The following is a 17,673-nucleotide window of genomic DNA, read 5'->3' as shown; positions in this document are numbered from 1 at the left end:
GAAGAGGTCCCCTTCGATTGAATAATGGAAAAATTCCCACCATCCAATTCCCTCCCAACTGCTCCCCCCAAAAGATCTCATCACCCCACCATCCCCCTCCACACCCACCTCAACATCCCCCATCTCCAAACACCCCCTTCCCATTCACATGCGGCGGCACGGGCCAAAACATTCCATAATCATGATACCCACCATCATCACTCCTGAGCAAAAACGCATCGTTCCGATTATGATTCACCCCATTACTATAGATCAGATTATTCAACCAGCCCCGTGCGTCTCGCAGACGATATCTGCATTTTTCGCAGAGCGTCAAGGGACAGCCGTCGCAGAGAAAGATAGAGGGCGCCGGACATATCATGCAGGATTTGGAGATGGGTCGGTGCGGGAGACGGTTCATGTGGGTGTGGTGATCGTGCGTTTCGTCGCGGGGATAGGGCGTGGCGATGGAAGAGGGAGTGGTGGGAGTAGGAAGCAACACGGCGGAGTTGGAGGTCGAGGTAACGTGGCTGCTGAGCCAGCCGGATTTGCCCCAGGAGAAATCGTCGTTGCCGAACATGGATTCCATCGAGCTGTTGAGGATGGAGTTCATGTCGCAGTACAGATCGGGGTCCAGGTCGAAATCTGTGTTGCTGCTCAGGCGGGGTTCTGTGTGTGTGTTGACGAGAGAATTTCGGCGAGAGTTCGTGCTGTTTGTTTGAGCACTGGGCGGTTGTATAACACTTGGATTTGTACCTCCAGCATTCATCCCCCCATTACCTACTTGCACACCACCCGCACTCAACCCAACATTAACAATCGAATTAATCTCCTCAAGCGTCATATTCCCCTCACTCAAATCCCTTCCCACATCGAATCTCAACCCACCCCAACACTCCTCCGCAGTTCCCACTCCCAAACCAGCCTCTCCAACCTGTCCCTGCGCATCCACATTCACCGCCACAATATGCGTAAACTCCGCATGACACCCATGCTTCACAACCTCCCCCTTCCTCAATTTACACGCGAGACAGATTTTGGTCTTGTCCAGATCGAGCTGTCGATACGCGGCCCCGCGACAGGTGAGATTGTGCATGAAGGGGTTAATCAACATATTATCGATTGGCGAGCGGATCTCAAGAGGATCGCCAAAGACGTTGGATTCTTCCAACAAAGGCGCATAGCGATCATAACTAGCTGTCGCAGCAGTCGCCGAGCGGGTCGTCTTAGCCGAAGAAACAGATGATGAACGAACGGGTTTTTTGGGCGCGGGACCGCCTCCTGCGGGTTCTTGGGCGGGTCGCTTGCCTTTCTTGTTGTGGTCGTGCTTCTCGGGGAGAGTGGTAGCGAGTATGTGTTTTCCGGTTCTCTTGCACTCAGCGCACCATTCTCGACCGGCTGGACCCCAGATCTCGATGAAGTTATGATTGTACCGATCGATTCCACCGAGATTTGGTGTTCCGGTACAGAAATCACATTCGTAGTTTTCTCCTACCGTTAACTTGTTTAGAGCTAATGGACGATCATCTAAATCAACGATCTTCTCTGAACGAAGATCTGGAGTGAGATAATTCGGAAGTCGAGGAGCTGGTTTTCCATCAAAAGGCATGGGGCTATTGAGATTATATGCCTGAAGCGAAGAATTAATCACCGCCGCAACTTGACATAGACGTGATGTTTCGACGGTATCCTGCGTCAGAGGCTGAAAGTTTTCAAATCGACTGACACGTTGACGGAGCAAGTTGCTCAGAATAGAAACGGGTGGTGAGATGGGTGGAGTATATCCTTGTATATTTTCTTGATCCCCACGCTCATTTGCTTCGTTCTCCATGGCGGCTTGATTCATCATGGCTTCGAATTGATCCAACTCCATGGGATGATGAGGTTGTTGCGGCGATTGTAGATTATTCTGACTTTTTTGGTTCAGCATAAACTGATGTTGTTGAAAAGCAGGGTTGAATTGCATAAGCATATCTCTATTCAAGTTCATCAAATTTGTATTCGCATTCGCATTCGCATTTTCCTGAGAATTGGAGATTGGAGTCGGCTCGAAATAACCCGGTGTATTGCCCGATACGGCAGGGTTGGGAGGGATCGGAACACGCGATGTTGGCCATGGAGCACGAGGCGTAGGTTGATGAAAACTAGGCGGGTGCAAAGCATTGCGAGTTGAGAAAATAGGCGTATCTAGATGAAAGCTGGCTGGATGCAAAGGGTTTGGAGCGGTATCATCGAAAGAAATTTCGGGAGCGGCCAGTGTTGTCGATCTAGCGATTGCATTCACTGCTGCTGGTGAGCCTGCATTAGAATAATTGATACCTGACTGAGTAGGTGTAGCGGATCTGCGTAAGTCGAGGGCCGAATGAACAGGACGATTGGGGGAGTTTAGTACTTGTGGGCCCACATGACCGAATCCCGATCCCATTGAGTTATGAGGAGTGTGTCCATGTACGGGAGTAGCACTTCTTTGACGTATAACCTGTTGAGGAGAGGATTGTTGATAAGTATACGTATCTGACTGAAGTCCAGACGCAAGAGCACCACTCATTACTTGACTCGAGGTATTTGGCGCACAATTCATATTATAACCACCAGATACACTTGACAGATTTCCATGATTGCTACCAGTAAGCAAAATTCCATCCATTGGACGACTAACAACATTAGGCAAAGGTGCTTGAGTTGACGATCCATCCATATCCACTCTTCTATTCGCGTGAGTTGAAGGCGAGGCTCCGATCATACTTGCTGCTGGATTCTCTTGAATCGAAGACTCATTCATATCCGCCGTCAACCACGCATTGTGATTCGCAGAACCATATTCTCGAGCGAAATCCCCAATAATATCTGAAGATGACGCATTATCATCTTGAACACCACTATTATATCCACCATTATTCATCTCATCTCCCTGGCCACTAGATTGATGCATTTGCGTAGTATTTGGAAAGTCAGATCGGAGTAAAGGGTCAGTCCGAATCTGTTGGCCTGTTGGAAGTGATGTTCCATCGAACAGATTCCCATTGTTCGTAGTATGATGCTGAGTCGTAGAGTGAGTCAAAGGTTGCACCGAAGTCTGAAAAGGCGATCTCATCTGGAATATCGAAGAACGATCTGGTGTCTTGACTTGTACTACCGACGATGTCCTACAAGCTTGACTTCCAGCGTTCATCGTAGTTTTTTGTGCGGTAGGATGATTCATAGGTTGCATCTGCATCGAAGTCTGAAAAGGCGATCTCAATTGAACCACCTCAGAACCATCCATTCTATTACCCTTCCCTTCCACCAGCATTCGCCCATCTCGACTTCCATCACCCACCATATTATCTTGCACAGCAGTATGACCCACCGCTTGCATCCCCACCCCATCCTTCTTCACCACACCCTCAAAACCCCGTCTCATTATCGGCCCCACCGCCTCCGAGGAAGCCCGCGCAAGCAGAGCACTCCCACCCACGCCACACATCAAATCTCCCGGTTTCGCATTCTCCAACGTCGCCATCATCTCCGCAAAATTGCCTTCGAAATCCGGCGCCGCATCCAAGGCCGCCACGCCCGAAGGTCCAGAAAAGGGATTTCTACACGGCGTCATGGTAGGTGGGTGAATATTTGCATTCGCTTGAGTTCCGTTGGCTTTCTCGACACTTTCGACCATTTGGGTATAAGCATTTGAGAGCGCGATTCCGCTATGAGTGTTGTTCGATGGGATTTCCTGATCACAGTGGCTCGCAGTGCGTCGATGGACTTGGGGTGGGATACTTAAGTTGAAGGGGTTGCGAGGGGGATTGTTCGCTTTGACTGCGGCTTTCCACTGCTGTTTGTTGGCATCGGTGTTGGTGGGAAATTCGGAATTGGTTGTGAGTAATGGCTCTTGTGCGGGAGCTACTGGTGTTTCGCCAGGTGATGCTGGATGTGTCTCTTTATTACCCTCGTTGCGAGAAAGGTTGAGAATTTTGTCGCGGCCGAGATCTTTTGCATTCGAGTTCGAGATTACTTGTGGTATCGAAGCAACAGTAGCCATATTTGTCGCTGGCAAAGTCGAAGCTTCTCCCATCAAGTTAGCAGCAAGCGCATTGCCGTTACCAACATTTAAAGTCGCCATCTTTGCAACTGGTATTTCCCCAGCATGCGCCGTTTGCTTCTTTAGAAGAACCCCAAATGAACTTTTTGTATTCGCAAACGGTGAATGTGAATGTGAATGTGAACTTGCAAAGTGAGATAAATCAGCTTTATTTCCCAAAGCGCGATAAGTCTGATTCACTCTTGCCCGCGACTGAGGCGATGCAATCGTAGAAGCAATCGTCGAAGCAATCTCCGAAGCAATCCTAGGACGCGGCGTAGGCGACCTCGGCGACATTCGATCTACAATATCGCAAGAAGAAGTAACTGTCGGCGTGCGAATCAACCGACCGGCCGAATAACCCAGAACCAATTGGGACGGCGAAGTCAACGAGACGGCCGCCAAAGCTTGAGATCGAGAGGTACCGATATGTGCGGTCGAGAAGGAGAGAGGCGGTGCCTTCTTGCGGGGTTTGCATGGAGCGCTCTTTGAAGCCATGGTTTTTTGTGGGTGGTGAAATCTGAGACGACGACGAGGTTAGGTTGCGAGGATGAGCTGGCTCGAAGAAAGACATGTTTGTTTATGCGAGTTTGGAGAAATTACATAGGGAACAATGATTCTTTTAATTTGATATTAGTGGGAACTCGTTTCGAGAGTCCAATGGAAGACTATCATCTCATACTGTCTCGAGAACTGTCTAAAGTCTAAAGCTGAAAGAAATACATTTTGAGTCTTGTCTAATCTTCAGTTGAGATATTCACACTTCATCCAACTTGGATAAAGGCGTTGTTCGATCATCATTATATGTTTTACAGACTAGGTCTTGAAGTCTACTAGGCCATTACTATTTGAGCAAACAAATCAGACAAGAGAAGAACTTTCTTTGAACAAGGTTGTCAGTAGAGTAGTATGAGACACAATAAAACAGATCATCTTGACATACCTATTCTGCACTTCCAAGAGATTCTTCTTGCCCAACTCTTATGATGGTCTAAATGTATACAGATGGACTATAACCAATAGACCATCTACCAGCACCAAATACAATCAAGTGAACTCTCTATCTCACTCTTAACCAACCTAAATATCCCCATCCATACTCTCCCTCCCCTTCTTTATCCTGAAGACCCACCTGCCCCCCTCAAACTTTCCTCAATAGCCTGCTTCAACGCCTCCTCATCCGCTATACTATTCTCTACCTCTCTTTTCTTCTTCTCCTCCACCGCTTTCTCGGCTTCTTTCCTCTCTTTTTCCTCTCGTTCCTTCCTATGTTCTTCCTCTTGTAAACTCTGTCTCTTGATATATTCCAATACGATTTCTTCTTCCGTCATACCACCAGCTCCTCCACTCTTCTCAGTTTCTTTTCCTTTAGAAGCGACAGATTTCTCATGCTCTTCTCTCGATTCCCTCAGTACCCTCTTTAAATCCTCATCATCTTCACTCTCCTCAATTCTCATTTCTATAGATCCACCTCCACTTCCACTTCTACTCGCCCCTTTATTATCGTCCCTACCCCCAACCCTCTCCCTCGCCCCATCAATCGTATATCCCCTCAAACTTTCCTGAATCGCCCTCGCAAGCTGCTCATCATGTTCTCTATCATCCTCCTCTCTATCACCCCTACTACCCTGCTCCTGACTAGCCACAACACTAGCTCTAATCGCACGATCCATGACCTCCTGATCGCTCAACCCTGCTCTCTGACCACCTTGTAGTTCCGCAACACTAGCTCTTATAGCCCGCTCAATCACAAGATCTTCTTCTATATTACCACGTGAAGTAGCGGCTACTGACGCTTGAATTGCCTCCTCAAAGTCAGATTGAACACTACTAGTATTTCTGGTTGGTGGATTCACAGTAATGGCTGGAGAATCTCGAATCTCATCAGATGAGTGAGTATGAGCTGTTGTTCTTCGACAAAGTCCAATCGGGCAATGTGAACGTAGACCATGACCTCCTTGCCTGCTTTCTTCTTCACGCTTGGCTTTTCGCTCCTCGTGTAGTTTCTTCCTTTCATCAAAAGTGAGATGTCGTGTCTGTAAAAAGCCTTTTGGTGAAAGGTGTCCAGTGCCTTGACCATCAGGACCTTTATCTTGAATTTTCTGCTTGGCATTTTGGTATTCCCGTTTATGCTCCGTCCAACGCTGAATGATATCCAGACGTTCTTCTCTGCTACATTTCTGAGCATCTTCGAAACCTTGAGCTGTTCTAGCTGCGATGATATAATTGAGTACGCTTGAGCCGAAAAGTTTTCTCACTTCTTTATGAATACCCATGAATGTGTAACCAGGAAGTCCCCATATAGCTTAATAATATTAGCAATTGCATGGGATGATTTGGCAAATTCCGACTTACCAGCTCCCGGCTTGAGAACCACTCCTGCAATACCTTTTCCGATACCTTTGATGAGTCCAGCAGCACCTTCCTTCTCCGCGCCACGTAAAGGTTGTGTAACAAGACCAGTGATCCCATCAAACATTCCATAACCAAATTCCCTTCCAGCTGCCTTCAATCCGCTTTGGAAGTCCGTCACCTTTTCTTGTGGCCTGACCGTATCATCCCCATACAATTTAGGTGCGTTATGAAATCCACGCGCCAGACCCAGTGTGAAATCCATGGGTGACTTCAACCCCGCACCAACTATACGCGAGATGCCTTTTCCTGCTCCTACAGCATTTTCAATCGTCAACTTGGAAGGATCAAATTCCTTGGGTGTCTCGGAACCTGAATCATTGCCAGAATGACGGGATTCTATGTTATCTTTCAACACTTGGCGCAACGAATTTGTATGCTTGATACCAGGACTCGCTATGTGCGATATTGAACTCCGGGTACTTGGCGTTGAAGGAGTATCAATATCATTCGAGGATCGCTGACTGCTCTCGAAAGAAGTTTTCACTGACGAACCTGATGCTTTCAGCAGACTAGCGTCAACCGAACTAAGCGATCTTTCGTCTAATAGTAAATGATCCTGAGACCGACCCTGCATGGAAGACTTCGGTGTAGCAGAAGCACTTGATGGCTCTTTAGCAGCAGCATGAGCTTCCTTTTCTCGCTTCACTTTTCTGAAGATTTCGATAGGGAAATCCGCTACACCCATACTGAGACTTGCAATAGTTCCCAGAAGTGCAGTTGCCCCTCCAGATATTGGATCCCATGGACCATCATCAGTTTCATATTCTTTTGGACGATATCTAATTTTTTCAGTTTGTCAGCCATTGTTTGAATAATAGCATATGCAAAACAACTTACAATTTCAAATCCGCAAAACTGATAAGATTCTCACTAGCAAGAACATTCGCGGCCAGAGCACTAAGCCTTGTTTGAGTACGCTTGACCCTCCAGACTGCTACTCTGTGTGGTGCTAACGAGCATCTCATATTATCAACATCTAGATGATCATGAAAGCTTTTCCCACCCTCTTCAGTACCCTTCTCCTCTTTAATCCTAGCCCCTAATTCTTGCGCCTTTGCCAAAGTTTCAGGCTTGAGAGCATCAGTAATAGCTGCGGCAAGTTTATCGGCAGTAAGTTGCTTGTACGGAATGGGTAGTGGACCCGCTCCAGCTCTGGCGGTCATTGCACCCCAGAATGGCTGATCGCCGAAAAATGGCACGACAACGGTAGGTTTACCTGTAGCAATACCGGCAGCAGTGGTTCCAGCACCTCCATGATGAACAACGCAAGACACATGTTGAAAAAGCCAATCGTGAGGCACGTTACCCAACATAAAAACTCCCTCGGGTACGTCAAGCGCATCACCGCCGAGACCTCCCCATCCCTTAGATACTAAAGCCCGGACACCAGTTTTCTTGACAGCTTCAAAAATGAGCGTTGTCATCGCATTAGGATCATCAACCACAATTGAACCAAATCCAATGTAAACAGGTGGCGGGCCATCTGCAAGAAAAGCCGCAAGATCTGGCTCAGGAGTATAGGAAGACGCCAGAGAGAGAAAATAAAATCCAGATATCGAGATGTGCTTTCCCCAATCTTTTGGCTTCGGAATAAGTGCAGGCGACCAGCAATATGTGTATGGAACACGAAGGCGACTCAACATTCCAGGTGCCCAAATTAAACTAATAGGATCAAGTCCAAGAGCCCTTTCTCTAAATCGATTGATAACATCTCCAAGTCCTTGCCATGTCATCATTTCAACAAGTGCATAAGATATGAAGTTAGTCATGTTCACGTCTGCGTTAGAGGATTGAATATTCGCTAAAGGATGAGGAAAAGACTGAGTAGGCGACCATGGCATTCTGTGTACAAGTAAGCAAAAGTCTATTAGCATAATGTAGGAGAGATACGCACGTGAACATCATGTGCAGTGGTATTCCTAATTTCTCCGCAATATGTATATGTGCAAAACTTGGAGGATTAGCAATGATCGCATCCGCAACGAATGGCCTATCCGACGGATTAGTATCCATATTGATACCCGATTCGAGGCCCAACGATAATTGCGATCCGGATTTATTAGGAGCTGGGCCTAATCCATCTCCAGCTTCGATACACGACCTCCAACAACCCAGAACAATCTCTTCCATACCCTTTCTTCTTTTGCCGACATCGCCGCTTTTCAGGGACTCGATACCTGGCATGAGACCTGGGTTCTTTACCATGAATGCCATCAACTCAGAAGGATCACCACCAATGCTGAAAAACTCCAATCCATTTTCCTCCACGAAACCTTTAAACGTTGGATGCGTTGCTAGACGAACACGATGTCCGTAGGTAGATTTTAATGTTTTACCTAGCGCAACGAATGGCTGCACGTCTCCTCGAGAACCAACAACATGTATGACAACATTGAGTTGAGGTGGAGGTGTCTGGCCTGGTAATCCTCCTAGCGCAGGTGGTATGTATCCTGGAGGGAGGGGATGCGCATCTTCTTGTGCGTTAAGTAAAAGCTGATTTCGGAGGGCGGGTATAAGAAGATCGGATAATTTGCGAGTTTTCTGGTTGATGTTTATATTGATTCGACCATCATCAGAGACCTTTGCCTGGGTATCAAACCCGTCTTGACTGAGTTCTATTTCATTATGCTTGTTTCCATATGCAGGTGGAGGTTCCGTTGTCTCGTAATGAGACTCTGTATCTGGGATGCCTAAGTACGAAGGACGATGTGCACTGTTCAAACAAGCAATTAGTAGACGTTCAGATCCGAAGGATGAATGTATACGAACGACGATGAAGGAGGCGCATTCGTGGAGGAGCCCGCGGCATCTTCTGGATGCCTGGAGTGCCTTCTCTCATGTTGTGATTGATCGTTATCCTCAATATTGCCATAAATTGCAGCTTCAGCTTGTGCGATTAGAGCAGAAGGTACATCTCCATCTGCAGGTTGATTCGAATCAGTGGTCATATCGATAAGCTACCTACGCTGATAACAGCGTGGAGTATGAGATGCGGAGTGATACAGCTATCATAAAGATGTCAAGTGTGTGCAAAGATCAGGTACTGGGAGTCATGAGTATAGTTCTAGAATACTTTCTTGTGGTATGGATGCATGTGGAAGCTTAATTCTCAATCTAGACGAGGCTGTGATAGATACCCCGCGGAATAGCAATGACGAAGGAGGTGGCAAGGTTATAAAAGCAAGGAACCCCACAATATGTCTATCCCAATGAATTGGTCACATACAATACCTATGGACAGAAGAAAGGAATACTTCTTCATTGTATAGCCTACCTCAAGTACTTGTAGTCTGTACTAGATCACAAGATAGAATCAAGCATTCGATACATGAAATTCCAGAGCATCTATGGACGCTCAAGCCTTTCAGAGGCTTTCCCTACCTAGGTACTTCTGGATCACATGTTGAGTTAATACTTGGAAACTACTAAACCCACCAGTAGACCCAATCATCGCCTCATCTAGTAGACCGTTGGCGAACATATCATCAGCACTTGCACTGGAAAGCAAAAGGATCCGGGTATTTGGTTGACAATTTTTGGACATCGTGCGCAGGTGGAGCTACGAGGTGTGGCTTTTGAACTTTCGTGGCGGTGTTCAAAACTCTCTTCGAATATGTGTGGCTATACTCGTACCTGAAGAGCAATATTTCGGTCTGAAAACCTCCAGAGAAACTCAAGGATCATCAATTACTGCCAAAGCACAGAACAGTGTACGTGCAGTGACGAGTTTCGAATCACTCAGAATGATTGTCATTTGTCTGCGTTAAATCTCCTCCATTATATCATAACCACACAATATCCACAATCCATAGAATCACAAGCGGACCATAGAACCCGAAAGTAAATATTCATCAATTCTTTTGATCCCCCGAAAGATTGCTTATAATACAAGAGCACCCTAATTGCTCCACTCCACATCACCCAGCGTAAGAATTCCCAAGCTCCATTTTGACGCTTCTCCAGCCAAAGTCCCTCGACCGCGCCCTCATATCCTCTGCTCCAACATTGTTAAGACCGAATTTAAGAAGAGAATTTGCGTGTAACCTTTGCGATGACTGAATGTAATGTTAGCTTGAGATTGTCAACGAGAAAGGAATAGAAAGAGCTTACTGTGAAGGGCAACAACACTGAAGATGAAAACGAGGGAAAGAACCAAGACGACAACAGGGTCGACCTTCAATCCTGGAGATTCATCGGTGTAGAGTCCTATTTGGTACGTCAGTATAACTGGTTCCAGACACAAATGATCGTTATCGTCAACGATTGATAATTCCAAATCGCAAAACTCCTCAAAAACCGTTGCTTGGATCAGAGAGTTCGCACAAGAGTGCTGGAAGAATGTAAATCGGGACCCAGGGATTGTGCGGTGATCAGCATCCCTCACATTGAGATCAATTGAAACCAGAAGAACAAGAAAATGCACTCGAGTAAACCCAAAGCATGCGCAATGCATGAACTACAATTTATGCTCCCCTCGAAGCATGATCATGAGTCCAAGGAACAGATCTCATCGATCCTCTTCATTCACCACTCCACCTGCGACTCATCCCACGAGTTCTCATTTCCTCTCTAAATCCTCACCCACCAATTCCCATACATCACCCTCTCCCACTCTTCCACTTTCCAAGATACTTTAAACAATTAATTATAAAAAAAACACTCACTCAACATAGTACTCGAACTTCCCCCGGCACCTGCCGCTCTGGTACTGCTCGGCCTTGCATTTGCAACCTTGTCCTTTTGATCTGCCGCCGCACGTCTTCGAATTGCTGTCTTTGGGCCTCCAGGAGGAGTTGGACTAGAAGGTCTGCCCGATACTGCTGCTACCGGGCTGTTGACTGGGGATGCCGATCTTGGGGATGACTATTGTGGTATCATTTAGTGACTGTGGTAAGAAATCTGGTGTCGCGAAAGAAGGAGTGCCATAAGGCTTGGGAGAAGAAGCAATGCTGTGCGGTGGTACGGTTGACGCGGAGGAATTGACAAGGAAACTAGTACATACCATTGTGAAGGAAGAAGTATGATGATTTGTGTGGAAAGAATTCAAAAGAAAGTTGTGAAAGCTCGAATGTCGAATTAAATTTATATGGCCAAAGTAAAAGGTCGCAATGATAAGGTAGAGCTGGTCTTTGATGAGCTGGTTCAAAATGTCAAAGGACAGATTCTAAAAGGAGCCGAATGCTTGGTGCACCGAAAAGACGCTAATTGAACCCCAGACCACCAGGCACTTTAGCCTCATGCCACTGATAGGACAGACGATTTATCATACATTTTAATAACTTTCATTTCATCTCACCTCGTCTCATCTCAGTTCACCTAGTAGTTTTTCTCTCCGTCGATTGACTCGAACAGAAATCTCATCACTTTTTGACGTCAAAAACATGGAAATCAACAAGAAATAACCACCCAGAAATGCATCTTAGTATTATTATTAAGTTTTTATTTACCCAGTAATTATTTACAAGAAAGGTGTAATTGGAGTGTAAGTAAAGTAGAAGGTCGTATGGAATCGTTTCATTTTTGGTATTTGATGAATGCTATCTCCAAAGCATACACAAACGGTGGATAGAGTGTTTGATACATGAAGAGTCTGCGCCATGCGCAAAGCCTTGAGAAGTTTCAATAAAGTAGAAGAAAAAAAAGAGTTGGACAAATGAAAATGTCGGATATGCGTCTGCCCAAAGTGCCTCAGATCTTGCTGGGCAGGAAAAGAATGTGACAGGCCGATCTGTTGTTGTACGGTGTGCATCGTATGATGCTCGCTTTTTTTGCTTTTCGCTGTTCCATTGAGATGATGTTATCTTTCTCATATCCCAATCGCGGAGATTTCGACCCATCAACGTGATTTGATCTCTCGCTTTCTAGCAATTTTCCTCCATCACTCCCACTCGCATACCTTCCTGCACCAAGGCTGACCCAGCACGCTGGCCCATTATATAGATTAAACAGTACATTCTACAACGAAACCAAAGGTATCAACCGAAACGCCTTCCGCTATGATATCAAGCGAACTGCAAGAAGATTTTGCTCCCTTCTTAGAGCGCAACATCAAGAACTAAACTGACATCTCGGACCTGCGAGCCGGCCAAGTCCTCAAGAACTGGGATTAGATCCAAAAGCTCATTGTCGTGAGCATCTGAGAACCAACTGCTGATAGGAACAGCATGTTGCGGGTGGAAGATGTAAGAGGTGGGAGAATTGTCAATGATAATGGTTTCTCTCAAATCGCGACCGACTTGAGAAAGATCCTTTACATAATTTCCTTGATGATTGTAACAACTTTCACGGAAAAGTCTATGATGAACAACGTGATGAATGTCAAGTTGGTCGAGAAGTGGGTCACCATACTAATGATTTGTTAGTCAGTGTTTACGAGGATCAACATTCTGGTCAATAATACCTTAGAAACAGAAGCTGTGAAGACCACAACCTCGTAGAGCTCGCCGACTCGCTTCATAAATTGATCAACACCGGGACGCTTAATGACGTATACATTGTGAAATTGCCCTTCAATCTCTACGGGAATGGTGAAATCTGCTTGGTGTAAGATCTAATGAACAAACTGGTTAGCATCCGAATACCGCTTCCTACTTCTGTGCTCGCGACCTACCTTGAAACTGCTGTGAACCAAAGTCTCGTCGAGATCAAGAACCAGACATTTTTTCCCTTTGAATCTTGGTGCAATTGGTGGTAGGAGCCATTGCTGTTTTTGCTCTATAGATTCCGTTTCCGTGACGTCTTCGGTAGTTGGTATTTGAGGAACGGGTGGTGGAGGTGGAAGAATTTGACCAGCCATTGGTTCATCTTTTGGGAGTGGTAATGGGGCCTCCTCAGTTTCAGTGGTTCCGGGATCCAAGTTTGCAATCTTCTCGTCTCCACCATCCTGCTGTCCCAGATCCAAACTTGGCGATGCAGCTCCAATTGCCGCTTCGGACTGCGCTGGAGCATCAGCCGATACTGTTGGGTTCGCGGTCTCAGGTAGCGTAGGCTCTGCTTCTACGACAGTGGGCAAGTCTGGCAAAGGTTGATCGCGAGCGTTGCCAATTGGACGATTCAGCTCTCCATTGGCATCCGAGGAGGAGGGGGGAGCTTTGGCGGTTTCCTGAGAGCTTGTTGTGTCATGCTTCTCCTCTCCACTCTCGACTTGAGGCGCTTGTTGTGGTTGCAGCAGATTCTCCTTCTCTACTTGTGGTACCGCGGGAACACTGGCTTGTTGCCCCATCTTGCTAGTGTCAGGTTGCTTAGCTGTGGTAGGGCGGCTTAAACTAAATTTGGAGACCTTATTGGCAGGAACAGGTGCATCCAAAGAGTTGGCGTGATCCGGAGTACCGCAACAAAGAAGAGAAAGAAAGCTCTTCTTCTTTTTTGGTTGACGAACTGAAGGAGCGTCTGGGACTGCTGGTTGCGAGGAACCTGCAGCGCCCGTAGGATTTCCAGGTGATTTTATCGACATTTTGCTGCTTGCCGCACTCCCATTCCGCCTTCGCCCAAGAAAACTACCCTTCGATTCCTTGGATCGCCCACCTATGCTCTCTCTTCCCTCGCTCGCCGTCGCTCCACTTAAACCGGTAGAAGTTGGCGAATGCTGAATTTTGTTGGAAGAGGGTCTCGATGGAACTTTAAGTAGGTCTTTATTCTTCTTGGGAGTTTCAGTCAACGTTTCGCTGGTTCGTGCTTGATCGTTTTCGACGTTGGTAGTTGAATTCAAACCGTTATCGGAATCTCCTGTCAAAGTGTTTTGAGTAGTTGACTGTTGTGTAGATGAGCTGGGTGGTTGGGAAGCTGCGGAGACTGTAATTAATTGTTAGCAACCTGTACGAGTATTGCGGTCATCGGCGCATCCGATGTTTGGAAATAAAAATTAAAGTATATAGTGCAGAGAGAGAAGGTACACACAGTTGGAAGTGTCGAGGGTAGGTGGTTTAACTCCTTTTGTTCCTTCCAATGAAGTTGAGCGGCTAGGATCTTGCTCAGTCGGCTGAGCTACCTCATTACTCATCGAGGGCAATTCGATATTGATTAAGAGAAAAACAGGATTATCGGAGGACTAAATCTTTATATAAAGATCTATCGAATCGAATCCAAGGACTTTTATCTTCAAAACGCGTCGAATGATTTAAGTTGATGACCCTAATCGTTATTTAATTAGTCTCTTTAGTCTCCTATCTAAGAACCTTTTGGTACTAAAGATGCGTTCCGTTGCGCGATAAATAAAGAAGTGCGATGATCTTTAATTATTTATTTGGAAGTGGAGCGAGGCACTTGGGCGCAGTCGATATTTTGGGAAAGAATTGTATGGGAGTGAATGGGAGTGAATTGAATTGAATTGAACTGATTCTGTGGACATGAAGATATATTGAAATGAAATGAAACTTACAATCAACAAATCTCGACGGCTCCTGAAGGAGAGAAATTGAAAGAATGACTTTTGAATGAAGATTGGACGAGATGAGTGTCGATAATAGGATGGGACATTCAGGACCTTTTGAATTAGCGAGATTGGATTGCGCTAACAAGCTTCAGCAGAGCTACGATAATAAGATCACTTCTTCTTTCACTTCTTACTTCACTTCTTTGATAACAGTCAGTGCTTGGTCACTCAAATCATATGTAATGAAAGTAGGTAAGGTACTCATAAGTATACAAGAGGTAGTCCGTTCTGGGTAGGGAAATGAAGAGATGATGACGAGAGAGGTGGTCGAGTGGAAAAAAGTAAGATATCTTTTCCCAATCAATCAAACTTTAATGTACCGGTATGGGATCTTTCTTTTGTACCTCGAAATACCACTGGTTTTATAGGAATAATCTTCTTTTCGTTTTATGAGAGATAATGTGATCTCATTGGTAAAGATCGTGGCAATTCTTTTCGTGATTTGCAGGCTGTGATATGGGACCGATGTATGGCGTTTGGCGACTATGGCGTACCAATATATGTATGTATGTATGTATATGTAGGTCGATAGGTATGAACTAATGGCGTGAACGGTCGATAGGTGGAGAAAGTCAAGGTAATTGAAGAGAGAGGATGATTTGTGTTCTCTGATCCGAGTGGTACTGAAGTAGTGGTGGATGATGATGATGATTAGTTGTGATATGATGTCTAATAATACAACGATTAAGAAAAGACGTGGCCGTGGCTGTGATGAAAAAGAAAATGGAGATTTTTATCAGTGTTGTACAAAATCAAGCACCACTGTATATGAAATAACGGTCCGGTAATGAAAGGCTCTTCTTCTCTTGATAATGATGGGTATGGGTATGGGGATGGATGGATAATGGAATGGATAATTGATAATGGATAATGGATAATGATCATAAACCCAAGTCTTACGGCTGTGAAATTAAACAGCTTTTGATTCGATAGAACCTTAAAACTTGGAACCTGCAGGAAAAAGATGAGATGAGAGATTCGGGGGAAAGGGAAAGGGAAAGAGTTCAGGGAAGGGGGAAGGGGGAAGGGGGGCCATTTTCATTTCTTATATACGGTTACTGGGGATCTAGGGATCTAGGAATCTAGGGATCTCGGGCTATCTAAGTATAACTTGAGCGACGATGGGATGATGGGGTGATGATAATGGAGGTGATGGTGATGATACAAAGTAATTGGGTCAAGATGCATCATCGATATGAGGCTATGAAAATTGTACATGTAGCTAGTACTCTAGACAAGTAAGTATATTGCCTATGATAATTATACATTTTAGTGAGGCTTTCCTCTTCCACTGGAGTGAGTCGCTTTTATCCATGAACCCCCAAGGGTTGTGATGGTGGATGCATTCTCGCATTAAACAGAAAAAGCACAAGCACAAGCACCTAAGTAGATGGGTGGAGGTGCTAGATGCTAGATACCTAGTAGGAAGTATGGTAGCATGGTAGCATGGTAGCATGGTAGTATGCATCTAAAAAGTCTCCATGTATTTTTATTTGATATCTGGGTACCGGTCCCTAGTCAAAATGGTAATCAGAGGAGTAAAGTAATAAGAGTGAGGGAAAGTAGGATCGTATCGTATCGTTGATGTTTGATTCCTCGTACAGTAATGATAATAGTAATAATAATACTAGGTAGTTAATCACAATGATGATGATAATAATAATAGCCAGTCCCCATCTTTTTCTTCCTTCTCTTCTCCTCTTCTCCTCTTCCTTTTCTCCTCTTTTATATCGTATCACACCATACATCCATCTGATGAATGCATTGCAGACTACAGTCTACAGTCTACCGTCTACCGTCTACAGTGTATTTTACAAACCCAGCGGGATATGATTACTACATCTCTCTCGCATCCGTTCTGGACCCTCCAATTCCAAAAGTCATCATCAAACAATTCCGGGACTTGCTTGCCCAACTCCATCAAATGGATTGAATTGCCTAGTAACTACCTAGTAAATGGATACCTACCTACCTAGGTAATGGATATGGATCTTTTCTTCCAAGGGGCAAAATGAGATTAGGCGCCCAATAATTTACCGCCCGCAATCTAACCTATCAAACACGGGAGCTCCCTTTCGCATTTGAAAAGATTATCCACCTCCTCCGTACGATGTACATCTTAGATTCGTAGTCTGTCTGAAGTATCAGTTCACCACAGTAATTGGTCGGATGATTTAATTCAATGCCATCCATGTTACCCTAGATACTTGGAGGGTCATCATACATACCCGTGGAGGGAGGGTGGACAAGACAATCTTCCATCACCCTACGAAGACTAGGGAGATTAACCGATGAATGAATGATATCAACCAAGTGCTTCTACGATACAGAATTCTCTACTCTATTAATCCCGAGGTCCTTCATTCATCTCCCTTAAAGGAAGAGTCAAGACACTTCATTCAATAGAGAATTCTATGAATATATGAACATATGAACATATGAATATCTTGTTTCTCTCAGTACCTATGTATTACATCTTCAATTACTTCCGATATGGGTACGGAGAATCAAGGATTTCTAACTTCTTAGACAGTCCCTCCATGTCCCCTTTTGCAATCAATCAATCAGTCATGTTATCAATAACTGACAGATGCCGTACCTCAAACATGAGTAGGTACCTACCGTACCTCCCTACGGTAGCTCCCCTTGTATGATGCTAATCCGTTTATCTCTCTGCACCTAGCCTGTGGTAGCTCGTCAGCTTACAGGAAACTGCTTACCCTCAAAAGGTAGTGGTAGTCAGTAAACTCGGACATATATCCTAGTTTGAGGTCTGAATAGAGATGTA

The 17,673-nt window shown here is 45.3% G+C and overlaps 4 protein-coding genes across 4 annotated transcripts; all 4 read right to left on the bottom strand.

The window, feature by feature from the left end:
- Positions 1 to 109: 109 nt before the first annotated feature.
- Positions 110 to 4,537, bottom strand: EAE97_001314 (uncharacterized protein; the record flags this gene model as incomplete). The annotated part of the gene is made up of 1 exon (XM_038871825.1): positions 110 to 4,537. One exon carries the CDS (start codon positions 4,535 to 4,537, stop codon positions 110 to 112), a length of 4,428 nt encoding a protein of 1,475 aa, XP_038737726.1.
- Positions 4,538 to 5,154: 617 nt separating this feature from the next.
- On the bottom strand, positions 5,155 to 9,536 carry EAE97_001313 (uncharacterized protein; the record flags this gene model as incomplete). Its single annotated transcript, XM_038871824.1, has 5 exons — positions 9,224 to 9,536; positions 8,349 to 9,167; positions 7,292 to 8,296; positions 6,395 to 7,233; positions 5,155 to 6,344 (listed from the first exon to the last, which is right to left on the bottom strand). Exons 1-5 carry the CDS (start codon positions 9,400 to 9,402, stop codon positions 5,155 to 5,157), a joined length of 4,032 nt encoding a protein of 1,343 aa, XP_038737725.1. The 5' UTR covers positions 9,403 to 9,536.
- A 610-nt stretch (positions 9,537 to 10,146) lies between these two features.
- EAE97_001312 (uncharacterized protein) lies at positions 10,147 to 11,667 on the bottom strand. Its single transcript, XM_038871823.1, has 4 exons — positions 11,457 to 11,667; positions 11,119 to 11,317; positions 10,565 to 10,660; positions 10,147 to 10,509 (listed from the first exon to the last, which is right to left on the bottom strand). Exons 1-4 carry the CDS (start codon positions 11,457 to 11,459, stop codon positions 10,475 to 10,477), a joined length of 333 nt encoding a protein of 110 aa, XP_038737724.1. The 5' UTR covers positions 11,460 to 11,667; the 3' UTR covers positions 10,147 to 10,474.
- An 822-nt stretch (positions 11,668 to 12,489) lies between these two features.
- Positions 12,490 to 14,453, bottom strand: EAE97_001311 (uncharacterized protein; the record flags this gene model as incomplete). Its single annotated transcript, XM_038871822.1, has 4 exons — positions 12,490 to 12,801; positions 12,855 to 13,004; positions 13,065 to 14,245; positions 14,351 to 14,453. 4 exons carry the CDS (start codon positions 14,451 to 14,453, stop codon positions 12,490 to 12,492), a joined length of 1,746 nt encoding a protein of 581 aa, XP_038737723.1.
- Between the last annotated feature and the right edge of the window lie 3,220 nt (positions 14,454 to 17,673).

This window comes from Botrytis byssoidea (genome assembly GCF_014898295.1).
Source record: "Botrytis byssoidea strain MUCL 94 chromosome Unknown BBYS_002, whole genome shotgun sequence".
Lineage (NCBI taxonomy): Eukaryota > Fungi > Ascomycota > Leotiomycetes > Helotiales > Sclerotiniaceae > Botrytis > Botrytis byssoidea.
This window is presented reverse-complemented; position numbering and strand designations above follow the sequence as displayed.

Excerpts from the sequence above, each read along its gene's own strand:
- EAE97_001312 (XM_038871823.1), bottom strand. Across the intron at positions 10,661-11,118 it reads AAGTTCGAGTACTATGTTGA|GACTCTACACCGATGAATCT; the intron begins GTGAGTGTTTTT and ends CGTACCAAATAG. Across the intron at positions 10,510-10,564 it reads CAGTGTTGTTGCCCTTCACA|TCATCGCAAAGGTTACACGC; the intron begins GTAAGCTCTTTC and ends CATTACATTCAG.